Here is a 27,570-nt window from a genome sequence, read left to right as displayed (position 1 = left end):
CCCTTATAATACCTGGAGCAGCATGCGAGGCCGACAACCAGGCAGACCTCTCCTGTTCCACTAAAGTCCGTCCTCCTCCGCCTCCTTATACGGACCCGAATATAATATGAGGCATGATTTGTGGATATCAAAAACAGCAAAAAAAGTGTTCATCCACGTATAATGCAAGAGAGGAAAGTGCACCAAAAGTAATTATTTACACGGCATTTCGCACTTTACTTGGTGGACACTCCCGAGGCGTACATGCCGTGTGCTTGTGCGTCAAGCGGCATCCCGCGCCAGGCGTCGAAAAGGGGCATGCATCTTCATGTGCTTGCTGCTGGCTCGCTCCCCATCTCGCGCCGATACCAGACACTACGGGCACATGTACAGGACAGCAGTGGAGGTGCCAATAGTCAATTGTACCAGGTTATATCTGGCATCAACAGATGTGGGTACCGTGGGCATATGCATGCCAGCTCCTGCACACGCATGTGCATGCAGACGCATGACGTGTGCGCCTAACAAGTGCCCTCGGATTCGGGGCCTTAGTGATTGTCGTCATCGGGTGCACCGTCTTCCGAGAGTCCCTTCTTGGAGGTATCTTTCTATAGAAGCTCTTCTTTGGTTCCGTTGAGCGCGTTAGATATCCCGAATGGTGATATGGGCCTCATGAATGCTGGCCCAAGCGTCCATGATCACACTGCAGAGCACGGCTCTCCCTACCTCATCCAGTCCATGTAACAGCGCTTAACGTAGTGCCATTGTTTTCAGCAGCTATGACTACTTCCCTTTCAAAAATAGATGCACACTGCTTTTGCTGTCCCGACATCTTGCAAGGTGCGACTGTCCTGCTTCCAATAGCACTGATGTCACGAGGTCAGCGTGGTGAAATGGCGTCGAAACCATCGAAACAGTCAACCGATGCCACCACTAGATAGCACCTCTTCTCGCTGGAAGCGTGATGGTGACAGCGCTGAGTAATAACGACTGGAACTCTGAATTTGGGATGAAAATTGTTTGGAGCCGCATATAAAAGGAGGTGGAAATTTGGCACACTAAAATCCAGAAAAAAACCTTGTATTATATGTGGGTTTTCGATGGTAATCATCAGGATAAAGTCCAGCTGCTATCGCAGCTTTCTTGCATCAGGTTTCGTGATTGTTCTGTCATTTTTTGGCCTGTTAAATGTGGTGGCATTTTCTTTTGTTGGGCTGTTGTGGCATGTCAGTTTGTTATGTGCATGGCCTAACCCTGTCTCGGTAAGGCAGAAACAAATAGGAAGGGCGGGGAGCGCCCTCGCTGTAGAGTTTTATATTAGAAATTCCAGGGGGAAATTTACCGCTGTTGCTTGCTGGGGCCACTGGCAGGGAAGTTGTGGAAGTTTATGCATTGTTGAAATCATGGCAAGTATATGAATCTTAAAAGTTAGCTTTTAGCTTATGTGTACTGTCAGCAAGGAATGAAACGCGAACAAGGCAGTTGAACAACGGACTGCAAAATATGCCACTCTTAGCCAGGGGAAGCTCAGTACTAGCTCCTAATATTTTAATTTCGAAGGCACAAAGACTCTTCCTCAGAAGTGTTATTCAACCTCAATTCTATTTCCAATCCAGAAGCTAATATGTTGGTGTTTTTGTGTTGCCACCTCAGTTTTTTTGTTCGTGTTTCATTCGTTGCTGGGAGCACCTTCTTAGACAAGGCTTTTTATAAAGGGCCGATTTATTGGTTCTGTAACACAGATATTTCTGCTGAATGCATTATTTTTTTGCTTGTTGGATAAGTTTCACCTCCAAATCATGTGGCACGTATGTCATTTAGTGCACAATAGTGAACACATTCTGCTTCTGTGCAGCGAACCCTGCTTTATGCGTGTACACCGGACCCTCCCGTCTTGCCCACTGCCTCCGGTGGGGGCTAGCCGCTTGCACTTGCACTACTCGAACCAGCCATATGGGGCACCGCCTCCGCCCACTACGACTGTGGTGTCGAGCTTTGCGAGTTGCCGGTACCATGGCAACGCCGCCCCTCCAACGGAGCCATCGCAGCCGCACCATCATCACAGCCACTGTAGCCCTGAAAGTGGCGATTCCAGTGCACGCACCATTGTAAGTGGCAGCCTGAGTGTTGTGTTAGCCATTGCCCATCTTTCATGGTGCATAGTGGTGTGTTTGTCTAAGGTCGAATTTGTGCCAATTTTCAGCATGGGTTTTCTTGGTAAGGTGTTCTCAGCCTTCTTTTATAATTCTTGGGAAACTGTCTGTGGCTTGCAAAGGTGCCAAAGAATCCCATGCGTTTTGGCTTCCATCAATTTTGCCGAATAGCATGCACGCAAAAAAGTGCTCATATGCTTGGTGTCTCAGAAAATGCCCAAGTTTGATTAACAGATAATGGCCGAGTTTAATTATGACTGGTTGCATAATGAATAATATCCTGCTACTATAAGCAGTTATAGAATGGTCAGTTCCGAAAAGCACTGCAAGAAATTTCCTGGGACCCAGTTCGTGAACTTTTTTTTTTGTGATAGACTGTAGAAAGCTGGGCTGGTAAGCCCATTTTGAAATGGACGCATTTGTAGCTAATGCTTTGTTGGTGCAAACAAAGCCCATGTGAGGCATTCTGTAATACAGTCGCCGACCATTTATTCGCACCTTCTGGGGACCACGGAAAAGTCAGAATAAACAGATGTCCGAAAAAATGTTCAGAAAAAGAAGAATGCTTTATTTTTACCTACTTATTCGGGCTCGGCAGTTAGCGGCAGTCCAGGAATGTGCTGTTGCACGCTGCTTAGTTTACGTGCATTGAGATCAAGTCGCTGCTTGTACAAGACCTGCGCGCGACAGCAGCGTCGTCTTCTGACTCTGAGTCATCATTCGACGGAGTTGCAGAAGCCTGACGAATCATCTTATCATTGTCGAATTCTGCGCAAGTCCAGCATTGTTAGTATCTGAGAAATTTTCGAATGAGACGGTGTTCGGGATTACAGTACCACCACTGCACAGGTCTCGAAGGATATTTTAAGGGGTCCCTATACTCCGTTTCATACATAGTAGGCAATGCTGCGGAGGCTGCGGTTGTATTGCATCCAGGAAACCCTATTACTGCGCCACGTATCGTTTGTGCTCGAAATCCTCAGTGAGTGCTTGGACGAGAACAAAGAGCGGTATAAAACAAAGTGATAGCACTGAAAATCATGCTCAAAACTGCGAGGCGCGCTGTGTTCTAGCCCTCTGGCTTTAGTTTTCACCGAGTGTGGACTGCTTTTCAGGCACGGATGGAGTAAGAGCGATTTGCCCTGCAAAGATGTATCATACCGCCACTGCTACTGCTCTGACGTGGCACCTTTCAAATAAGTCATTGTGTTGCTTCTGTATTTTTGCTTGCTCTCTCTATTTTTTCTATGCCCTCAGCTTTAGGTGGCTTCAACAGGCTCAGGGCGCGCTATAATTGCAATACATATATTTTGTTATTTTTTTTAGGTCTCAAACTTCACCCCTCGATTTGTATTTGTGGTTGTGCTATGTAAGTCTAAATAAGGTGTGTTCACTAGCAAGAGTGAGCTGTGACATACTAGTTGCTTTCCCAAATGGTCTCATTTGAAACAAGAGTTGTCGGCCTAGACAAGCCTCTGTTCACTTCCGAGGTGCCGCTGATCAGTTTGCTGTTTGCGACTTGCTGTGCCGTGTGTGGATGCTATTTGGATGTTGTGCCTTATCAGGGTGTTTTTTCTCACCATGCCTTGTCCGGAATCTCGGTGAGGTGTCAGCAATGTTTTATGTTGTGGCAATTTGGTAAACTTGGCAGCTTACTGGCTGTGTGCTCTTTCTTTCAGGGTGTTTCGGTCTCTAGCAGCGAGCCATGCAGAAGTTATGGAGGCTGCTTTGGCCACACAGGACCAGCAGGGCCCTCCAGTATGGTGATGGCTCACACCCACGTGTACCCAAGTATGCTCCCTTTGTGCATGTGTTGTGAGAGTGCGGACTGGCTGCGTCATGTGCTGCGGTGGGGTTCATGGCTGGCTACAAAGCAGCCAGGAAATACCAATCACTAATGGCATTCACTGTAGTGCTGCCATGTAGCTTCAAATCAGTATTGTGGAATGAATTAAATGCTTGTAAGAGGGACTCGTCGGCTTTTACTTGGGTCTTTAGGGGAGTTACTTAACCTCAGAATGCATTTTGTGAAGTTCTTGCCACCTTCAGCAGAATTATGGAGTGTGCTGCATCTCCAAAAGTTATTTTGGCCAAAGTTTTCAGTTTCTACAATAGGAAGGAAAAGGGAGTGGAATTTGCTGTATTTGTGGAACTGCATGTTGCCAAAGGAATAACCCGCCCATATGAAAGCTGTTGAAGCCCCTTGTTCACGTCCTCTGCGTGTCTTGACCATTTCCCCCATCACGCTTGATCTTCTCCTCTGCATGGTTGCGTCTTATTTTTGTACAGATCGTGGATATGTTCACCAAGTAGGCTGTGGCTCAAACTGTGTTCATTATTGCCTCTTCTTGTTTCTGAACAGCGCCAGTGAGTTCCCACATGGGCTACTTGGCCACCGCACCCAATCCTCCTCCTCCGCCCCTGAACACGGTTGCGGGCCTTGGCCCTAGCCTGAACTTGGGGCTGGGGCAGCCGAGCTCAGCGTACTCGAACTACACTGCACCATCACCTGCGCACCATGAGTTTCCGCCAGCTACTTCCGCTGCAGTGTTTGCGCGAATGAACCCAACGCACTCTAGGCTGTGGCAGGTGAGGGACGCATCTCCCACTCAATGCTGAGCTGTGGGTGTTTTCATTTTAACTTCGAGAAGGGCTCGACTGTATAGGAACTAGGCACAGCAATGAGTCCGCTTATGACTTGGGCAAGTTTCTTTACGTAATGCTGGTTGGTTGCTGGGCTGCCACACATAAAACGTTCTATGCTCAGAGGTGTCTCGTTGACATAGACTGTAATATTTCAAGGTGTGCTGATTGTCATGATGAGTTAAGTTTTAATGGACAAATCTTTGGATGGGACCAAACTTCACAGAGGATTGGTATAAGTCTATTGTCTTAAACTTGCGCAGCCATTGGCCATTTTTTACTGTGTTTGTGCAGTTGCTGGGGCCTTCCCACTTATGATAAAAAAGCATTGTTAGCCTGGCTACTGTAGCATGGAGTAGCCAGACTCCCATACGTCATATTTTTGTGCAATGACTGCTCATTCTAGCGCCCATTCGATAATTCGAACAATATTCTGATCCTCTTCGAGTTTGAATTAACGAGCTCTTACTGCGCTAAGTGCAGCTCAAAGAAATTTTGCGCAGTTAACGAAATATGCACAGTCCACAAGTGTGTCAAATATGCTTGCTTTTTGTCATTTAGACTGAGCCTCTAATATGTGTTATCTTGGCCATTTTTGGATATTTTTAGATCACTAGTTCTAATTAACTATCCACTTGAGCCAAAATGTGGTCGGAAATTACTGAGATCAGCATTTCATGTAAATGCCGCAGAAGCAGTCAGTCCTTCTCTTCGTGCTGTAGTTTTTCCAAGAAAGTTCACGTGAGCAGGCAAGTAAAACAGGAATGCCTTTTTGGTCACTTCGTATTTTTCTCACTTCATATGTACCAGTTGAAATTGGTATTTACAATGCATGCCATTGAAAAGTATTTGTTTTTAATGAGCTAAAACTTGTTTTTCTGCCATAAGTGGGAGGGCAACTGCGAATGCATAAGCGTGGGACCCCAACCTTAACATGAGTTGGATTAGCATGTTGCCCGAAGTTTGATGAAAACCAGTGTTGGCGGTAATATGTTACAAGTAACGGCGTTACCGGTAATGTGTTACTTTTTCCGGTTACTCAGCAACGTATTCGTTACCATTTCGGAACTGTAACAGGTAACTAACATACGTTAACATTTTTCGGTAACGTGAGGTGTCACGTTACTAGTTATTTTTTATTTCATTTGTCTCCCCCTCCACCCCCTTATATATATAAAAAAAAACGCAAAGCAACTACAGTAATGTTGCAAACAAACAAAATGTACAGCTGCTCTCGACGACTCCCGTTGCGGCTTGCATGCATGCCAGAAAACACCCGCCCTTGACAACACACCCAACTAAAAGATAAAGACAAAATGCTCATAAAGCACGAAACACATGCACGAACACGCATTCACGCACTTGCCTTCGCCTATCTTCCCTTCCCAAACCACTCACACACACAACTCTCTACACTGTCGCCGGCGACAGTCTGTGTGCGTCTTCCTCTGGTCTACAGAGTGGAAGCATGCCGAGCATTTAGGTAATCACATTTTTCAGAATTGCTGTAAATTTGTTGAGTTCAGTGATGCTTCCTTTGTGAAGTTAAAATTGATGATGAAGTGTCATTTTGTGTTTAATGTCGCATTCACAAAATGGCTTCACCATGTGCCACACAGTTAGAAGCCATCACATGTAACTCTACAGGCAACTTTAGGCCACTGTAACATTGGTAATCTCCTGCACATTTGCTCAAAGTATTCTCGTTAAATCAGGATTTCGGCTAAAATCATGGTTTGTGCTAGAATTTTTATGTGAAATATGAGCTTTATAAAATTGCTATCGGAGTTTTTGCAGTGAAGACGCACTGATTAAAATTTATGGCCATATAGTAAAGGCAAAGTAACGTATGGTACTTTTTTTGGTAACTGTAACAGTAACGCGTTATACCTTTTTTTTTTTGTAGCTATCATAGGGTGGTAACGCGTTCCTTTTGTTATCGTAACGAGTAACGTATTTAGTTACTTTTTTTCGGTAACGCCTACAACACTGATGAAAACCCATTTGGCAAGACAGCACGACAGGCAAGACAAGACAGCACGGGTAAAACAAATACCTTTTTTTTTTTTTACATTTGGCAAGTGTTTGCTTCACCTGTGCCATCGTGGATGAACACATGCTATATTTCCAGTTTACCTAAGTGGCATAGTTGCCAAAGGTAAGATGTGTGTGCACTGTACATGAAAAGCTAAACTCAGCGTGTGAGTTATGAAAATTCAGCTTGTTAACTGAGATGGAGATTGTTTTTTTTTTGGGGGGGGGGGGGGGGGGGGGGTTGGCGCCTTTTTTTTGTGCGTTTAACGAACTATTGTCATTTATTTCAGACCCAACAGAGAATGCAAGAGATGCACAGGCGCTGCATGTACCAACATACCCTGTACGTGCAGAGGTAAGTACTAGTATGAAGCATTCCAGGTAGTTGGGAATTGACGGCTTGACGGCTGTGTCCTGGCCTGGAGTTGGTGCAGATTGTGATGCGGAACGTTAGCTTGAAATAGTCGTTTTCAGATCATGATTGAACTGCGCGAAAGAAACGGGGACCAAGAAGAAACACGTACACACACACAGCGCACTGTGTACGTGTTTCTTCTTGGTCCCCGTTTCTTTCGCGCAGTTCAATCATGAACGAAATCTACCAACTAGCCCGCCTCAAAACCCTTCTCGTTTTCAGAGATGTCACTTTATTTGGTGTGAGTCGTTCTGCAGAAGTGATGGAACTGGGTGTGCTGAAAGCACACGGCGTGTTGCATCGTGCAGAAAGGAAAGTATGACCTCTAGGGATTGTGCTAATAGTTATTGTCACGGGGTTGTGATGACGCCTTAAGCAGCAGATTGTGAACAGGTTGGTGTGGCTCTCAGGCTTTTTATAGTGGGTGGACCTGTGCCCGCCGAGAATAGAACAACTCAGCAGCAGCAGCTGTACTGAGTGGTGTTCGAAAATCAGAATCGTCATCACTCTTGGCCGTACTGAATTTAAAGGTGACGGTGAACCTTCCATGTAATGTGTTTACAACACCTATGGCAACCTTGAGGTTAATAGAAAGAGTTTTGCATGGCTACAATGATTACAGAGAAATCCAGTAGTCTTTTGCGTGCGGCAGCAATAAGGCCAGTGGCTTTGATAAGGAACATAAAAAAAAAATTGCAGGAGACAAGCTCCTACCTTAATGGTACGATGCGATAGCTATGTGTGGAATTTGTCATTCTCGCAGTGGTTAAGCGATGGCAGGTGCTCCCAGTGGTGGGCCTTGTGTGGCCCAGGTTGCCCTCCCCAAGCGATCAATAATTTATTTAACTGCTGCCTGCCACAGTAGGCATTTTTGTCACTATCTAGTTGGCCCACCTGCCAGAGCCATGCCCATGATTTTTCGCTCACAGTGGCGACGGCACCGACACCGGGTTTACTGCGTAGCGGGGCTTTTAACTCTATCGCATTCAAATATTGCGAAAAATCATGGCAGTATACAGTAAAACCTCGTTAATTCGAACTCGAGGGGGACCGGAAAATTGTTCGAATTAAGCGGAGTTTGAATTAACGAGCGGGCGCTAAAAAAAGCGGCCATCACGCCCGGCAGCACGGGCCGAAGCTAAAACAGGCATATCTGAGATCGTTATCTCTTACTACGCGCTACTACACATTTGCGGCGGGCGATTGCGTGAATTAAAATCATAGAGCCCGAATGTCGAAGGAAATAAAGTTAATTTGTTTATGCGGTTGGAGCTAACATCAAAATGCATTCGCGTAAGCAGCAAGCTTAATGATTAAATATGACACTATGCTTCAAAAACATGCTTATTAACAGCAGATTGGCAAAGCATATCAAAGAAAAATAATCGGTGATGCGCATTTGTTTTCGTTTCCTTTGCCGTGACTCGACAAGCATCGTCTGCAACTTGCCCAACAGCTCCAACGCAGCGTCCGAATTATCATCGGCGGAGAAGTAGCGCGCAGCCAGATCGAGTGCTGACGCTGTTTCACATGCACTCGGGGGTGGCAATGGATCGTCGCCTCCGTCGGACTCGTCGTCGCTGTCAGCTGTGCTCGCCGCGCCCGAGTTGTGCGGCATCTGGTCACCGCAGGCCGCTTCAATAATCTCGGCATCGCTTAACGGCCCCGATGTCTCCACGCCGCTGTCAACGTCTACGAAGCTCTGGAAGTCAACACCCTCCGATAAAGCAGCGTAGGCAGGGTGCAGCGCGACGGAGTCATCACACTGAGCATCCAGCTCTGCCGTGCTGCAGGCTTCTGGGCCTTCAATGAAGCCGCACTTTCGGCAACAGTTCGCGACTGTGTCCGCCTTGACAGCATTCCACGATGTTGCCAGCATGTGGCAGGCTCCGAGGAGATTGATGTCGTGCGATTTGCCGCTGTCCATACACACAAGAATCCGCTCTAGGAGGTGGCGCCTGTACAATGTTTTGAGGTTTTTAATAACCCCAAGGACCATAGGCTGCAGCACAGCCGTAGTGTTTTTCGGCAGAAATGCCAGACGGATCGCCTTCAGTCCGTTGATGTCGCAATGGGCTGAACAGTTGTCGACGAACAACAGAACATTCCTGTTCTGTGCCACGAACTTCCTGTCGAGTGTGCGCAGCCAATCCGTGAAAATTGCTCGCGTCATCCACGACTTTCTGTTAAAAGTATAATCAACAGGGAGAGTTTTTAGCCCCTTAAAGCAGCGAGGCTTCGCTGCTTTGCCTATAACTAGCAAGCGGCACCGTTCCGTGCCAGTCGCGTTTGCGCACACCAGCACCGTCACTCTTTCCTTGCTTCTCTTCCCGCCTGAACACGTGTCGCCTTTGTAACTGAGTCTTGTTCGGCAGCAACTTAAAATAAAGCGCGGTTTCATCTGCATTGAACACATCGCTGAGCGAGTAATCGGCAAGGTAGTCCTTTAGTTGACCTGAGATCCAATTTTGACACGTTTCTTCATCGACTGCGGCTGCCTCTCCACAAACGCTTTTAAACGTAAGTCCGTGACGGGCCTTGAAACGCGACAACCAGCCTTCCGACGCGCTGAAGTCACTTATGCCCATCTGGCTGGCGAAGTCCACTGCCTTTGCGGCAATTATTGGTCCACTTAGCGGAATGTTCCTGCTGCGAACGTCCTTAATCCATGCCATTACAGCATCCTCCATCTCTGGATGAGCCGATGTTCTTAGTCGTTTCCGCGAGGGCTCCATCTCCTTTTGATACGCATTGAAGATCGAGTCCTTGTTCTTGAGGTATGTGGACAGCGTGCATTTCTTGACTGCAAACTTCTCTGTGATCGCTGTCTTTGTTAGGAGACCACGTTCGACCTCCTGTAATATCTCCACCTTCGTCTTCAAATCCTTTGCAGAGTACTTTCCTCGGTTTGCCATGATTGCCACAGTCGATGAGACGTCACCAACGAGATACCAAACAAACGAGGAATATCACGCAACACAAACTTCGCTAGACACCGCGGCAACAAAGACTAGGCGCAAGAGGGGCCGGGTGCTGCGTGCAGGATGAAGGAAAGGAAAGAGTCTTCGCTTCCCGAGCTGCACAATAAAAGGGTACCGGAAGTCACGCGTTCTCGCAAGGGCTACTGGGAGAGTTTAGCCGACGGCGCAGCCAATAGAACGCTGGGCGCAGCGGCGTCGTCTGCTGCATGGGCAGGCGCGCTGGGACGGCGCCCAAGTAGATAGAAGCGGGGGAACGGGGAGGGGAGGCCCGCTTGATTGAAACGTTTATTTCCATCAGAAAAAAAGCGCGGCTTCAAAAAAATGTGACGTAACCGCCTCTCCGGAGTACTTCCTGCCTCCATGGTCGCGTGCATCTCCAATGGTCACGACCGCCTCGGCGCAGCGGAAACCTGCAACGGCTTGCGCCGGAGCCACCGTGGCCGGAGCATAGGCGGCGCCCGCGGTAGGGTGGCTACCCGCGTGACCGCGTGTCAGCCAAAAATAGACAAGCCAATGCTTCGACGCTCCGGCAGCGAAAACCTGCTACGGCATGCACCGGAGGGTTGGTTCGGGCAACGAAATTCACGTCTCACCTCGTGCGTGCTGGCTTATTTTTTTTCTCATCATTCTGCATTTTTAAAAAAATTTTCAGCGCATTGTATTTGCTACGAGGTGACTTCTATATGCGAGGAGCAATGCCAGCCATCGGCACCTAGTTCGAGTTAACCGACGTGGATACCGGCATATTCGAATTATCGGGAGTTTTGACCCATTGAAATACACAGGGCTTTGCCGGGACCCGGCCGTCAGTTCGAATTAACCGGATGTTCGAATTAAGCGATTTAGAATTAACGAGGTTTTACTGTACTGCCCTCCCTTGTGAGCATACCCTGTCTTGAAATGTAGGCTTTGCATTTGGAGTGCAGCTTTGTTTGAAGGGCTTTATGCTGGAACCATTGGTGTGGATCAGGCAGCACTGGAACTTGGCCTGCGGTAAACTTTGGCCGGAGGCTCAGCAGCAAGCACGCAGGGTGGCAACACTGTCACAAACCTGCCTTTTGTCTTGGCTTAGATAATAATAATAATAATATTTGCTTTTTTCGGGAAAGGAAATGGCACAGTATCTGTCTGGTATATCGTTGGACACCTGAACTGTGCCCTAAGGGAAGGGGTAAAGAAGCGAGTCAAAGAAGAAAGGAAGAAAGAGGGGCCGTTGTGGAGGGCTCCAGAATAATTTTGACCACCTTTGGATAAGTTTCAGTATTTTTGTTCTTGCAGAGTGAGGCGCTTTGCAAATGCCAGGTCCAGCCGCCGCGGTGGCTGAGTGGTTATGGCGCTCGGCTGCCGGCCTGAAAGACGCGGGTTTGATCCCGGCTGCGGCGGTCGAATTTCAATGGAGGCGAAATTCCAGAGGCCCGTGTGCTGTGCGATGTCAGTGCACGTAAAAGAACCCCAGGTGGTCGAAATTTCCGGAGCCCTTCACTACGGCGTCCCTCATAGCCTGAGTCGCTTTGGGACGTTAAATCCCCCATAAACCATAAAACAAATGCCAGGTCTGCATTTACTGACCTCTGAAGTAAACAATGCTGTATACTCTTTGGAACATTTCCAGGCTTGCAAGAGTTTGAATGGCCTGTTAGTGTTATAAAGGCATTATGTATTTACTTCGAAAACTGTGGCTTTACCAGGTCTTTATAGCTGGAGCCCTATAAAGGTTCATTACAGTGGCGCTTATAAGTGCATATGTGATGGTTTGTAAAGTGCAGTTTGATATGGCTTTCTCTTTCCATTTGTGGTGAAAGAGGAGTGACCGGGGAGCTCATGAAGACTGAGTATAGTGAGTGGCCAGCCAGTAGCGGCCTCTCATCTGATTGTGGAGGTTTTGACTAGTATGCATCTGTGGGTCTGGGGGATCACGCTGTCTTCTAAGGTTGTGCGACGTTTCGAATCATTCAGTAAGCAGAAAAGCATTTCATTTTCACTTTCATAACTATTTTTCTGAGCAAACACGATCTCTGCTATTGACTTCTTAGACTGAAGTTTTGGAGATGACAACATTGTCAGTGTTAGCCAGCAGTGAGAGGTGCTTTGTTGTTTTTCCATTTTCTGGAAAAAACTTGCCCCTGCAACTGTTGGCAAGGTGGAGGCTAATTGCAGTGTCTGCCTGGTCTGCCCAACATGTTGTCTGTGCTAGGTTTAAGGGGAGACGCGGGTCGAAAAGTCGCGGTTTTCTAAAAAAAAATCACTTTTTCGTTTTAAGCTGCATTGTCATATTTGGTGTATAAGCTTTTATTTCTGTAAATATCAAGCCGAAATTCGCACGAGAAGTTACCAAAAAATGCGCCTAAGTGAGCGGCGGTAACTCTATAATCCACCGAAAGTTTAGAAAGTCCGCGCCGTTTGCATCGTTCTCACGCAATCCAGCCTCACCGCCCGCCATTTGCAATCATCGGGGCGTGCAGCGTCAGCCCTTTCCTCCAAGGTTCAATGGCTGTCAGTCTCGTATGTTCACGGAGAATAAAAGAAAAACGAGAAAGAAGACGAGACTGTCGCGTGTTTTGAATTGCGCACCATGCAGCGCGGCGCCGCCATTGGATGGCGGTGCTCCTTTTGTGCAGTAAAGCCGAACCACCGCTGCTGCGTGTTCTCGAAAGCCGCACAGTTTCCCGTGTTCTTTCCGCGTTTTCGTGATGACTAGCCCGAAAAAGTGCAGTTCCGACGCCCGGAAGTATCGAACTCGGCACAAGTACCGAGGGAAACGGCGTAAGACTGTTAAAAAAACGACAGCCGGGAATGACGCCCGCGACGCTCCGGCGTCGGTTAGGCCTACCGCCGACACCGGTCACCGCGACAGTTGTGAAATCGACGCTGCTATGGATTTCGTCAGTGCATCGCAGAAAAAGATGGGATTCTTCAAAAGTGACTCAAGGTCGGTCGGTGCCCCTGCTGCTAGCACGGTGTTGTGCGAGATCGGCGCATTGACGGCACTGGTGGCAGGATCGGCATGCCCTACTTGCCGCGAACGGAAACTCGCCGTCCGAGAAGCAGCTGAGAAGCGCAAAGGGCTTTCGTCGTACTTAGAGCTACGCTGCGAAAATCCCGACTGCCCAGAGTCTGTGCTTTCATTCACGCACACGTCGAAGCGGATCATTTCGGCCGGTGAGTGCGGTGACCCCGGGGCGAACACTCGCTACGACAGCGGGAGCTCGCGCGACGGCTTCGCCGTAAACGTGAAGGCTGTTTTGGCAGCGCGTGCTATAGGTGCTGGATATGACCAGCTTTCGCGATTTTGCGCAATCATCGGCCTTCGAAAACCACTGCATCACAAGACATTCCATGCTATTTCCAAGAAGCTCCATGGTGCTGCAATGGAAGCTGTTCGCCAAAACTTGGAACAGGCACGAAAGGTGGCAAAGGACGCCGTTGGCGGCGGCGATGTGCCGGTCATGTTTGACGGCACGTGGCAAAAAAGGGGCCATAAAAGCCACAACGGAGTGGGCACAGCTGTGTCCCTGGACACAGGCCTTTGCTTGGACTTTGAAGTGCTTTCAAATTACTGTCTTGCTTGCAGTATCCACAAGCCCATGGGTGATGATGATGAGGTATGGCAAGCCTTTCATCGCCCTGTATGCGAAAAGAACACTGAATGTTCATCTCATGCAATGGAACCTGAGGCAGCAGTGCGCATATGGCAGAGGACTTTGTCATATGAGACCCCACTGCGGTTCACAACTTTCTTGAGCGACGGTGACAGCAAAGCCTATACTGCCGTCTGTGGGGCTGAGGTGTACGGTGACACTGTCATCGAAAAAGAAGAGTGCACTAACCACGTTGCAAAACGCCTAGGCACTGCTCTGCGAAAAATGACAACACCACTGCCACGAGGTCAAAAGCTATCTGTCACAGCCATCCAGAAACTGCAGACATATTATCAAATAGCCATAACAAATAACAAAGGCAGCGTGCGCAGCATGTACACTGCTATATGGGCCTCCTATTTTCATTGTTGCTCCAGTGATGGGGCCAGCAGCCACAAATTTTGCCCTGCTGAACCAGATTCCTGGTGCAAACATAGGCGTGCTGAAGCACTGGGGGAGCCTACACCACGCCATACCCCTTTGTTGACAAAAGCTCAGGGCTTGGCAATTATGCCTATATATAAGCGCCTTACTGATGAGAAGCTCCTGGCTCGGTGCCTTCATGGCAAGACGCAAAACGCAGCGGAGTCGCTCAATAGTAAAATATGGCTGCTGTGTCCAAAAACAAAATTTGCTTCTCGGACATCTGTGGAGACAGCCACGGCTATTGCCGTGCTGTGGTACAACAAAGGCCATGCCGGCTTTGAAGAAGTCCTTCAAGAGATTGGGGTACTTCCCCCAGAAGAGTTGGTTGCACGCAGCGACCATTCTGATTGCATGCGGATAAAGAAGATGAACTTGAAGCGAACCGCAGAAGCAAGGGCGCACCGTCGGAGCGCAGTGAAAAGGGCTCGCACCGAGGAGACCAACCGTAGGAGCCGGGAAGGGCCAAGCTACAGCGCAGGAGCCTTCTAGAAACTGTGTGTGCTTTCTGTAAAGCTGCTCTTGGGTGTGACCAAGATTCATCGGAAAACAATCGCATTTTGAAGAATAGAATGTTTTGAAACTTTCAAACCTGTTTTTCTCATTTTGAAATTTTTTTATATTTTCGTGTCTTCCGGGAAGCCTTTTGTACTCTTAGAATTGGTGTATACTAACGAAATTTGGCATACATATTCTTGAAGGTATGTAGAATGCCGATATCTACTTGAAATTTCATTATCGGTCGTCAGTAATTACAATATAACGAAGCTATGTTTCAGGGAACTGAAGAAAGCAATGGTTGAAGTGTCAATTTTTTTGTCTAACTTCCAATAACTGAACACGTTTTTTGACTAGATATTGGCACTCTGTGATCTACAAAGAGCTAAATAAGCTATAGCACAATACCTTTTGTGAAAGTTTAGTGCATAAAAAAGTGCCCATAAAATCGTTATAATTTGTCATTAAGTATAATATAACTTTAGAACTGTAGCAGCTACATAAAAACTAATTGCATATTTGAAATCTGCATAAAAAACTGTCTAGTTGGCTGAATTTTGAAGTCTCTGGTACAAATAATAAAAAAAAAGTTGTTTCGAGGAGCCTCTCCCCTTAAGGTGGACACACCCAAGACAGTGTTGCCTTTCGGTTACTGCCAGATGCTGCTGAGCAGAGGGTGCATGCTGGAAAAACTGTCACACAGTTGTTATGAGTGCCTTTTTTTTTTGTACAGAAAAATAATGCTAATAGCTGTCATTTGTTCTGCATTTGAACGTGCTAGTTGAGAAGAGCATGCAAAATGAGGCAACCCTGTTGCAGAGTAAACCCTCGTTGTTTAACAAGCAAGATTTGTCGCCTGACTGCGCTTTAGAGTGTCTTTACGTATGGTGCACTGATTCTCTACCTTGACCATTAGTGTTGCATTCAGAAAGGGAGGTGCATTTCCTGTGTTGTCCACCTGCAGGCAGCAGGAGGCCCTATCACTCCAGCGCATGATGGACGCCCATCGGGCGGCTGCGGCTGTAGCTGCTGCCGCCGCTGTTGCTGTACCCCCTCCGGTGCCGCCGCCACCACCACCGGACAGCATGTTCCTGTGCAGCACCACCTCCGAGAGAGCTGCTGCACCTGGACTGCTGGTGGTGCCAACCACGAGGGATGGGCCGGGCCTGCCCCTTGCTGGCCATGAGAGCGGTCGGGTTGCAGCCTCCAGCTCAGAAGCGATCGGCAGCTGCCAGGTGGCAGCATTGAGCACCCCTCCCATCCAGGTGGCCAGCGATGCGGTCGTGTTGGACCCCAATGTGCAGGCTGAGGTGGTCATTGCCTCACCCACCAGGTTCGCCTTCCACCCTTTTGTGCACCAAATGTTTATTATAGAGGCAGCATTCCACTTGCACTTTCTGCAGTGGGCCTACAAATTCGGTTGAGCAGTGTTGTTGCTTTTAATGTGCTTGCTGCTTACTGTTGTAAGCAGTTGCACTCACTTTCTGTTTGCATGTCTTTTTTTTTTGAGCAACTTGCAGTGCTTCTGCGAGAAATGTGAATAGTGTAGAAAAGTGCTGTAGAAACGTGATAAAAATGCACCAAGCCAGTAGACGCTCTTAACATGGTGGATTTCACACCACAGGATCAAAGCTTGCAACACTATAGGCTAGGAGTCCTAAAGCTAGGTTCCATGCTATCCTTGGGTCCCTTCGAGTGTTTTTGAGTTTCCTGTCTACCTAAATTCATGCTTGCCTCAACCTCAACTTTTTCTTTACTGACTTTATTTCGGGACTGTCCCAAAAGTTGGCATTAGTCCAGAAGTTGGCTCGCCTGTCCACTGCGCGGGAAAGCCAACTTGTTGGGTAGGTTTGTGCGGCTTGAAGTTCAGTATTTCGAGCGCGGCTGCTAATTTTGTTCGATATATTATTATTTTTTGCTATATATTCTAATTATAACAACACAATGTTCATAAATTATTCATATATGGGTAATTCAGTGTAAACGGGTTCTATATAGTTAGGTTTGACTGTATTTCGAATCACATAGGCAGTGGCCATTTTAATGGGGGCTACGGAAGACTACAAGAGGATCGCACGCCTTCCAGTGCCGCAAATGCCATGGCTCAAGTCTGAGGTTGTGTTTGTTGTGCTTAAAAAACGATTAGCCGCTCACTGTGGTTGCGCAGTGCGATTGTGAAAATGGAATGGTTTTGCAGTAGGGGCTTTGCATGATTACTGGGCAATTTTTTCTCGAGGTGTGCTGCTGTGATGTTTGCAAAATGAGAGTTTTTAGGCGCGCAGTTGTCGACGACACTGTGCTAATTCTACGGTTCGAGTGTTGGTGTTCACGCAGCGGCGCGTCCAGCGTCCACACCGTTGGCAAATGTCTAGGAACAAAATTCAATGACCCTACCACGCATTTAGACTGTCTAGTCGGATGGCTCGAATCGAGCATGACCAGCTCGAGAAAATCGCCGGGGAAACACCATAGTTGCGTTGACCCGCCACGTTGACAGCCTGACTCACCATTTTTTCGTGTTTTCGGAAAGTTATCTGCAAGTTATTTGCAAGTTATTTATTCGGCAAGTTATTTGCACCGTCAGAAGTGCAACGAAGCTAGGGATGATGTTTCATTGCGATGCGGGCTGATTACACTGAGCAGCAAGCAAATTTCTAGGCCGGCCTCCCCAAAGTCGTCTTCCCGATTTGTTAACGTAGCTCCTCGCGTGTCAAACATAGCAAAGGGAATGCGACCAGCAGTCGCTTGTGATAAGGCAACAGCTCGACAACACTGTTGTTCACACTTGCAAGCGCGACCTGCGGGTCGCCTTCTTGTTTGAAGCAAAAATTCTCGGGAATAACATTCGCGCGCTTTCGAGAGTTTCGTTTGCTTTGGCCGAGGTGAAACGGTTAGGCTTAGCGACGACTACGGCAGCCAGGGAGCAGCCCAGTTCATTGCCCGGCGAGTCCGCAGTCGGTGTTGCCAAAAGCTCAGCTCGCTTGCAACTCGCAAGTGTGAATGGGCTCATAGTTGGAGGGACACTTCTTTCGTGCTTTTTGACACGTTTCAGCGTCAGAAGTGCTCTTCAGAGCGGTAAAATTTTCATCGAGCGCACCCCATGGAATGCTACGGCGCAAGTCTGCCCACGATCTTTTGGTCACTTTTTGGCATCCAAGAAACTGCGGTTTTCTGCCATCGCAAAGCGTCACGAAAACTTTATTTTCGTGTGGATTCTATCGCGGGGGACACCAGCGATGCGATTGCGACTGATTCGAGCGCGATGCACCATGGAATTCGACAGCTTCCGTTCACTTTGCAGTAAACAGCTGGGGGCACTAGGCACTCGCTTGGCACTTGTTACTATGCAGGTCATCGGTCGTAGGTTTGATTCTTTTGTGGCCTTTTCTGCGCCTGCATGAGACTAATTCGTCGGCCGTATTAATTTGACACTGCATGTGCAAAAGGGTCGCCCACTCGATGGCGGCAATGCCTCCGCTCGCCACCTCGCTCTATGCGGGTTAAGCCCTTTGTGCGCTTCGAGTAATGCGGCTTAAAATGCATGCTTTTGGGTTGGGACTGGAAGAAATTTCAAATAAAGTGATATTTTGAGTAAAGCGTAATGCAGTAATCCCTCGTTATAACGAGGGATTACTGTATTTGCTTGAGTGCAGTAAAACCTCATTGATATGCTTTGTAAAAAGTGCAGCGGAAAAGTGCGTTGCCCGAGGGAAGGTACCGTATTTACTCGAATCTAGGCCGGCCACGATTCTAAGCCGAGACCCGAAAGTTGAAGGCCACAGAAAAAAAAAAACTTACCTCGATTGTAGGCCGGCCGAAAAAACAACACAGTTTATACCTCATTATCACAATTATTTTTATGACGCGACACGACTGTTCTTACGTCGCCGCGCACGTGAAAGTGCGTGGCGCGAAACGACTGCACCATGTGTCTGCGCATAGGCGACTTGGTGTAGAGAGAGGAACTCGAGTGAGACACAGCGGGAAGCATCGTGCCTGCATGCTCTGCCGAAGCGTGATTGATGGCCCCGAGAGGGACCGTTGAAAAAAAAAAGCTGCCAAAGGAGCTTTGAGAGAAGAGGAGGAGGAGAGGCGGCGTTGGGCGAGGAGACATATGCAACGCCAGCCCGGGATCAGCCCCCGCTCATTCGTCATCATCATCGCTGACTTCTTTATCGCTGGCCTCCTTGAACAGTGCACTATCTTCACTGCCATCAAGTGCATTAGAGATGCAGCACTTGCGGAATGAGCGTGCAACCAAGCTTTCTGGGATGTCATCCCAGGCTGCAGCTATCCAAGTGGCTACAACTCCCAGTGAGGCGCGCTTTATTCGGCCTGTTGGTGTAAGCTCGCGCCGCTCTTCACTAAGCCAGTCCACGTAGTACTTGCGCAGCCGATCCTTGAAAGGCTTATTGAGGCACACATCAAGAGGCTGCAGCTGGCCTGTCATGCCGCCGGGTATGATGGCGACGTCGGTACCGGCTTCGGAAAGCGCAGCTTTTACGCCGTCAGTGAGGTGTCCACGGTAAGAGTCCAGGACGAGGAGGGAACGTTTGGCCAAGAGGGCCCCTGGACGCCGCTGCCAAACCATTCTGATCCACTGCTCAACCATATCGCTCGCCATCCATCCATTTTCGTTGGCGCGGACGATCACATTTCTTGGAAACACTTCCCGAGCTGGTAGAGTCTTCCTCTTAAAAATTATATACGCCGGCAGCTTGTGGCCATCCGCCGTGCAGGCCAGCATTACAGTCATGCGCTGCTTTTCGTATCCGGCCGAGCGCACTTTCACTTCCTTGGCACCTTTTTCGTTCACGGTGCACGCCACTGGCATGTCAAACCATACCGGCGTCTGGTCAGCGTTTCCCATTTGTCCTACGGCGTAGCCGTGCTCCATCCTCTTCCTTATTACGAATCGCTGAAATGAGATCAGCTTCTCTTCGAAGTCGCCCGGCAGCTTTTGACAAATGGACGTGCGACGTCGGAGGCTGAAGCCAAAGCGCTTCATGAACTTCTGCAACCAGCCCCGGCTGGCTTTGAACAGTTCCCGGGGGACGCCTCGCTCTCTCGCCAGCTCTCTTGCATTGGCTTGCAGCACTTCCGTGGTCACTGGAAGTGCCGCTGACCTCTGCATCTCCACAAACTCGGCCAGAGCTACCTCCACTTCTGGATGGCGGCCTTTCTTGGGGCCCGTGAAAGCCGTTCTCGTTGCCGCGCAAGCAAAAATTTCGTTACGCTGCCCCCTCCAACAACGAACATTCTTCTCTTCCACGCCGAAGTCCCGCCCGGCTTGAAGATTTGACGACTGCTCTGCAGCGACTATAACTTTCTGCTTGAAGGCGGCACTATAATGGCACCGCCTGTTTGGTGCCATGGTGTTGGTGATAAAAACTACGCACGAAAACTTCACTGCTGCGAATGTGCTCACGCCACCGCACGAGAACAGAACAAGGCCAAAATGGCAGCCAGTGTTCATGTGTGCTTTGATCAGTATCGGCTACGGATAGCAACGGCTACGGATAGTAACGGCTACAGTGCTATCTTTCATTGGCGTTTTGTGGGGGCGCCACCTGCGTGCTACATTTATTCGTATTTTACGAATACGAAACCTCGAAACGAAATCCTCGAATCTAAGCCGACATAAGAGTTCTACATCTCGTTTTTTTGAAAAAACTATCGGCCTAGATTCGAATAAATACGGTATGTTTCGAAGCAGTCAAGATTTTTAAAAGTGCGACTAAGGAAGTGCAAAGGCACTTATTGGCACTTGCTATAAAGGCTGGTTAGCACTCGTTGAAACTGAAACTAGACCTAAAGACCACTTGTGGTTTTTATAGACTTCTGTCATCATTTGTATTCACCTCAGTGCAAAGAAACTGCTAGGTAACCATTTAGGTGACGACAAGGGTGAAAGTAGCCAAGACTGACAACGCTGACAAACAAGCCAAGGCTGACAAACTTGCTTAAAGGTTAGGATTTCGGTTTATGAGAGCTTTAACACGGGTCCTAGACCTATTTTCCTTATTTTGAGTCCAATCCTAATGAAGCTGTATCCCATTGCTTAGTTTTTTACGCAGATTTCAACTCTGAATTTACCTTTTTTTTGTAAATAATTAGTTTCTATGGTAATTAATTTTATTTAGTCACTAATTAGTACCTCGGTGCAAAAAACTACTCAATAAAAAATAATTTGTTTAATCCATGGCTACGTAGTGTGGCGAGTAAGGAATGCAATAATCAAAGCCTTTTTTTTTTTCATTTTACCCTCATTAGTAACTTTACGGCACTTAGAATATCAGCATTCAAGATGTGAAAATAATGCATCGGTAAACTACAAAATTATAAATTTTTGAAGCAAGATTGAACAAGTGTGCTTCGATTAATGCACACACACTGTGCTTTCAGCTTCCCTTAGCAAACAATATGAGGTCCCTATCTGTCCTAGATGTAGAAATATTGACATACAAAGACAGCCGTATGTCCAAAATTTTTATGCCACTAAATTTTCTGCTTCTGCATAAATTCAGCCCACAAGATGATTTGAATTTTAGTATTATGGTCAAAATACTGATTTCTTGAAGGAAAAAATTGGGAGGGTTGGAGAATAATAGCTGTACATTCTGCAGATGTCGTTTTTAGAAAATCGATTTTTTGGCCATTTTTTTTTGTCTCAAGGGGTAACGTTCCAGAGCGACTTAGGCTATGAGGGGTGCTGTTGTGAAGAGCTCCAGAAATTTCAACCACCTGGTGTTCTTTAACATACAGCGACATTGCACAGTACACTGGCCTCTAGAATTTCGCTTCCATCGATATTCGACCGGCGTGGCCGGGATTGAACCCGTATCTTTTCGGTCAGCAGTTCAGCGCCATATCCACTGAGCCATGAGTGTGATCGCGTTTGAGGTTATGTGTTTGATAGAGATTGAAGTGTATAAGTTTTGTTTTGAAACTGCTAGTGCACTTTTATCACATGAGGAAGAAAAAAAAGAACAACCTGAGTGTTGGAAGCAAACGAAAACCTGTAATCGGCAGCACAACAGGCAGCCAGATTAGTTTTGATATGTTTTAGGGCGCCTCGTGGCTATGCGCCTTGCGCACCCGTGTGGTTTCGTTTTTGATGCGCCTCGATTTACAAGGGTGGAGCAGCAGAGGACCTCTAAGTGCTTCTGGGACGAAGTTCATGCAATGGCACGCATCTGCAACAAGGAAAACAGGTGTGGATAGCTGATGTTCGACGCGCCTCCATGTTAGCAAATGCATCACTTGGCGTGTTTGCTTCGTCAACGTACCAAGACGCTGGACTGCATAGCGAGCCCTGGAGGACTATTATAACAGAATTTAAATACCTATGCCCACACGTACCATTCTCTACACATCAGTCGTGACGGCGGCTCGGCAGTAGCAGCGATGCTGCTGACTCCTCGGTGCTCGGACTACCTTGCCAGCCCCGCCACCTTGGCCCTCAAGAGCGTTGCACGCTGTGCGAGGTTGAGGTCACTGAAATGCAGGTGGCAATTCTTTGCGAGAACTTTGTTGCTGGAATCAAGAACGGTATTCATCGTAATATTGGTGCAAATGTAAATGAAGCAACGACGGCTGATACAAGTAGCCTTCAACATTTAGCTGGCAGTAGTTTTGATTTCGGCTGCTGCTAGGCGGCAGCACAATGCTCGCTGTCAGCAATCACGGACTCCGGGTTTTTGCCACTTTACACTTTACGTCATTTTTCTTCTACAGTGAAAGCTCGTTAATTCGACCCCCGTTAATTCGGACAATCTGATAATTCGACCTGCACGCATGGTCCCTACAATTATATATAGGAGTCTATGGGGCAAAACTCTCGTTAATTCGGACAAATTTTACCGCCCATCGGTTAATTCGACCTAGTTCCACGGCCCGCCAAGAGCGGCGCTACTGTAAAGTTGGAAAAAAAGAATGTAGCGTAGGCCATCCGTATGGTCATCGTCATCAGCAGTGCGAGAGAGGGCGAGGGAAGCAAGGTTAGCAGTGGCCGAAGCGCCCGGTGTCTTTCTTTGTGCTTCGTTGCCTCTTGCAGTCGTGCTCAGTCGTCGTGTTAACCCTATCTTCAGCAAGTCTCGTTTTGGCGTGTTTCGTCGTTGCCCCGTGTTTCTTGCTGCTACGATCGCGGTTATTGAACCCTAACACGCCTTTTCTGGATATTGCGTGCCTTGCCAGCGTGTTTACTGTGCTGTTTTCGAGTGCGTAGCGCGCCGTGCCTGCGCGCCTCGCCATCGCGTCCTGCTCCGATGGCGACACCGGCAAAGCGGCCGAAGTACAGTAAAACCTCGTTAATTCGAACTCGAGGGGGACCGGAAAATTGTTCGAATTAAGCGGAGTTTGAATTAACGAGCGGGCGCTAAAAAAAGCGGCCATCACGCCCGGCAGCACGGGCCGGAGCTAAAACAGGCATATCTGAGATCGTTATCTCTTACTACGCGCTACTACACATTTGCGGCGGGCGATTGCGCGAATTAAAATCATAGAGCCCGAATGTCGAAGGAAATAAAGTTAATTTGTTTATGCGGTTGGAGCTAACATCAAAATGCATTCGCGTAAGCAGCAAGCTTAATGATTAAATATGACACTATGCTTCAAAAACATGTTTATTAACAGCAGATTGGCAAAGCATATCAAAGAAAAATAATCGGTGATGCGCATTTGTTTTCGTTTCCTTTGCCGTGACTCGACAAGCATCGTCTGCAACTTGCCCAACAGCTCCAACGCAGCGTCCGAATTATCATCGGCGGAGAAGTAGCGCGCAGCCAGATCGAGTGCTGACGCTGTTTCACATGCACTCGGGGGTGGCAATGGATCGTCGCCTCCGTCGGACTCGTCGTCGCTGTCAGCTGTGCTCGCCGCGCCCGAGTTGTGCGGCATCTGGTCACCGCAGGCCGCTTCAATAATCTCGGCATCGCTTAACTTCGCTGCTTTGCCTATAACTAGCAAGCGGCACCGTTCCGTGCCAGTCGCGTTTGCGCACACCAACACCGTCACTCTTCCCTTGCTTCTCTTCCCGCCTGAACACGTGTCGCCTTTGTAACTGACAGTCTTGTTCGGCAGCAACTTAAAATAAAGCGCGGTTTCATCTGCATTGAACACATCGCTGAGCGAGTAATCGGCAAGGTAGTCCTTTAGTTGACCTGCTGCAACGGCTTGCGCCGGAGCCACCGTGGCCGGAGCATAGGCGGCGCCCGCGGTAGGGTGGCTACCCGCGTGACCGCGCGTCAGCCAAAAATAGACAAGCCAATGCTTCGACGCTCCGGCAGCGAAAACCTGCTACGGCATGCACCGGAAGGTTGGTTCGGGCAACGAAATTCACGTCTCACCTCGTGCGTGCTGACATGCGTGCTGGCTTATTTTTTTTCTCATCATTCTGCATTTTTTTTTAATTTTCAGCGCATTGTATTTGCTACGAGGCGACTTCTATATGCGAGGAGCAATGCCAGCCATCGGCGCCTAGTTCGAATTAACCGACGTGGATACCGGCATATTCGAATTATCGGGAGTTTTGACCCATTGAAATACACAGGGCTTTGCCGGGACCCGGCCGTCAGTTCGAATTAACCGGCAGTTCGAATTAAGCGATTTCGAATTAACGAGGTTTTACTGTACAACCAGGCGAAGGACATAGCCACGAAAGTGGAAATATTAAAGGTGCTGAAGGATGGTGTTTCACGCTCTGACGTGATGGTCAAGTATGATGTTAAAAGAACCACCTTGGCCACTTACGTGAAGAATGAAAACAGCATTATGGAGGCATTTGACAGTGAAGCCTACGGTGACAAAAGGAAACGACTGCGGACTGCGGCCCACCCGGAACTCGAAGAAGCTGTAATGCGATGGATTAGAAACGCACGTGAGGCCTACCTCCCTGTGAGTGGGCCATTAATTTGTGCCCAGGCTGAAAGGTTCGCCACAAAAATGAACCTTGAAGAGTTCAAAGCTTCTGAAGGTTGGCTTGCTCGCTTCAGAAGCCATCACAATCTGACTTTTAAGAGTGTGTGTGGCGAAAGAGCATCCGTGGACGAAGACAGGATCGAGGAGTGGCGGATCACCGGGCTTCGTGAACACCTAGCTGCGTACAACGCTCCGAATATATTTAACGCCGACGAAACAGCGCTTTTATTTAAGACTCGGTCTGTGCGCACGACGTCGTGTTCTTGAACCGGAAAAGGTATGCACACGACGCGACCTTAGCGCCCTCAGCGGCGGTGGTGGCGGCGCGCGCTCGAAGAATGTTCGGCTCGGTCGCCGGCCACCGCGACTACTCGATTAAAATCGGCGGCCGGACGTACTACTGCTTGGCGCGCCGTCGTGAGCTGCTGCTGGCATTGCAATATGTAAATAAAGCGATGTGCGGTGGCAATTCTTTTCCGCTTTTACGGGGGTACCCGAATTGCTGGCAGCGAGATTCGTTACAGTTGCGCTGAAAAGCACAACGCCGTGCTCGTGCCGTATTGCCCGAATCAGAATTAACTGACATCCCTTTGCTGTTGAAGTATGTTTGGCTCGGCCGCCGCAACGCCGTGCTCGTACCGTATTGCTCAGAGTCAGAACTGACACGCCTTACAACAGTAATATACCCCGACCCTAATCGTCGTCGGGCTGACTCGCGCACGGAACTCGATCTTAGGTTGGTGCTCCTTATCACGTTTAACAGCAGTCATAGACTGTACGACAGCAGCTTATAACTGTTTTTCTAGCAGTGCTACATTCTCTGTTCGATGAAGTGGCTGCCTGCCTGGAATCGTGGAGCTGTGTGAAGTACTGCTACTTGAGTTTTGAAGACTGTCACATAAGTTCTAGTAGTTCGCAATGAAAAAGCATAGGTATGCGAGGAAACAGTGGTAAAGTAGAACTACAATTTTCCGGAAAATTATCAGAAGGAACAGTAAATTATTTCTTTCCATTAAGTAATACCCCTGTCACACGGGCACTTTCGATCCTCATTGAGTCAATGCTCATCGAACTCAATGCAGATCGACGGTTGTCACACGGCCACTTTCAAGCGCAATCGAGCTCGATCCTGCTTGACTCGATGCCGATTCCTCAAGAGTGCTTGAAGTTCCAAGCACAATCGAAAACTCTCGCTCTCATGAAGCTATAAAAGTAAACACAAGTTAACAAAACCAAACCACAATTGTTGTTGTTGTAATTGATTAAAATATAATACAGAACATTTTTCAGGTACTATGCCTGCTTGTATGCAAACATTTGAAAATAATCTCTACACCACGCTCCTAGCTTCGCCGTCAGTGTAAACAAAGATGGCGTCCTCCTGCTCGTCGGCGCGGAAACTGTGGAGCGAGCGCGAGACAGCCGCTCTCATCGACTGCTGGCAGGACCGCCTAAATAATTTGCGGCGCCAGAAGAGAAACCCAGCAATCTATGCAGAAATCGCGGAGGCGTTGCGGGCCCTCGGGTTGCATCGCACAGTAGCAGAGGTGCGCCACAAAAACCTGGCGCAAATACGTACCGATTTGGCTGCCGCTGCCCCCGACTGCACAGTGTTGCCGGACATCGCCATGTTATGGCTGTCGGCGAAACATTTGGCGCCAACTAACACACATGAAAGGAAACTTCTCAATGAGCATTGAAAATGCCCGTGTAGCACCGGATGTTTCGAGCGTGCTCGAAAATCTCGATGCAGATCGAGCTCAATGAGGATCGAAAGTGCCCGTGTGACAGGGGTATAAAAGTGCAGTGTGTGGCATAATAAGTCGTAACCGAAACTCCTGTACGTGCCCGGGGGGATCCAAACTCAATTTGCATGTACCCGGCTTTCGTAAGTCCGCTGCTGCTGCGGCCGATTATGTTTGCAAAGGAAAATTCGATGTGCACAAAGAAGTGGGCGACCATCACGGCGCTGACCGCACCCGCGATCGATCAGTATATATCGCCAGCATGGGCAGCGGTAGCGGCACACAACGCCAAGCTGTCCGGCCGCCGATTTGAGTAACGTGACTGCGACGAGAAAGCAGTCTCCGCGACCGTCTGTGAGCCATGTTTGGCACCGGAGTAGGGGGCACAGGCTCGACAGCCGGCAGCCGAACCCGAACAGCCTTCGTCGAGCACGCGCCGCCACCGCCGCTGATGGCACTAAGGTCGCGTCGTGCGCATACCTTTTCCGGATCAAGATCACGACGTCGTGCGCACAGACAGAGTCTTTCTTTAAAGCACTCCCGGATAAGACGATCACCTTTAAAGGTGACCCTGCACAGCAGGGAAAAGAAGCAAAGAAAGGGTCACTGTGCTACTTGCCGCCAACATGACGGGAACAGAGCGTCTGCCTCTCCTAGTGATCGGAAAGGCTCAGAAGCCGAGGTGCTTCAAGAACGCGCGGCGCCTTCCGGTTGAATACCAAGCCAAAGGGAAGGCTTGGATGACGTCCAGCATATTTCAGTCCTGGCTTCATCAAATGGATCGGCGTTTTCGAGCTGAGAAACGGAAGGTCCTCTTGGTTGTGGACAATTGCAGTGCTCACTGCAAGGTGTCGGGCCTGGAATGGATTAAGCTTGTGTTCCTCCCGCTGAATACAACCGCAGCCCTTCAGCCCATGGACCAGGGCATAATCCAGCATATAAAATGCAAGTACAGAAAGCATGTATTGCAGCGCATGCTTCTCTGTATGGAAGCTGGGAAGAAGTACGACCTTACGCTCCTCAGCGCTTTGAACATTCTGGCGCACGAATGGGCCAACACGCCTACAGCAGTTATTGCGAACTGCTTTCGGCACAGCGGTTTTGTGCAACCGAACTGCGGTGTGGGGGAACTGCCGACAGAAG

The 27,570-nt window shown here is 48.5% G+C and overlaps 2 protein-coding genes across 6 annotated transcripts in view; both read left to right on the top strand.

The window, feature by feature from the left end:
• LOC144093916 (uncharacterized) overlaps positions 1-27,570 on the top strand; it is a 69,410-nt gene that overhangs the window by 7,863 nt on the left and 33,977 nt on the right. For all 5 annotated transcript variants that reach the window (XR_013306351.1, XR_013306350.1, XM_077627667.1 and 2 more), the window contains 5 exons: positions 1,835-2,087; positions 3,812-3,923; positions 4,495-4,721; positions 7,100-7,164; positions 15,729-16,097. Coding sequence is in view for 3 of the 5 variants with exons in the window: in XM_077627667.1 (XP_077483793.1) it covers positions 1,835-2,087; positions 3,812-3,923; positions 4,495-4,721; positions 7,100-7,164; positions 15,729-16,097 (1,026 nt within the window). In the remaining 2 variants the exon portion in view is untranslated. The remainder of the gene's footprint in view (positions 1-1,834; positions 2,088-3,811; positions 3,924-4,494; positions 4,722-7,099; positions 7,165-15,728; positions 16,098-27,570) is intronic.
• On the top strand, positions 12,824-15,288 carry LOC144093917 (uncharacterized). The gene has a single exon (XM_077627668.1). It carries the CDS (start codon positions 12,896-12,898, stop codon positions 14,756-14,758), a length of 1,863 nt encoding a protein of 620 aa, XP_077483794.1. The 5' UTR covers positions 12,824-12,895; the 3' UTR covers positions 14,759-15,288.

This window comes from Amblyomma americanum, chromosome 6, assembly GCF_052857255.1.
Source record: "Amblyomma americanum isolate KBUSLIRL-KWMA chromosome 6, ASM5285725v1, whole genome shotgun sequence".
In the NCBI taxonomy this organism is placed as follows: domain Eukaryota; kingdom Metazoa; phylum Arthropoda; class Arachnida; order Ixodida; family Ixodidae; genus Amblyomma; species Amblyomma americanum.
This window is presented reverse-complemented; position numbering and strand designations above follow the sequence as displayed.

Coding starts and splice junctions, on each gene's coding strand:
- LOC144093917 (XM_077627668.1), top strand. CDS start 12,896: ATGACTAGCCCGAAAAAGTGCAGTTCCGACGCCCGGAAGTATCGAACT.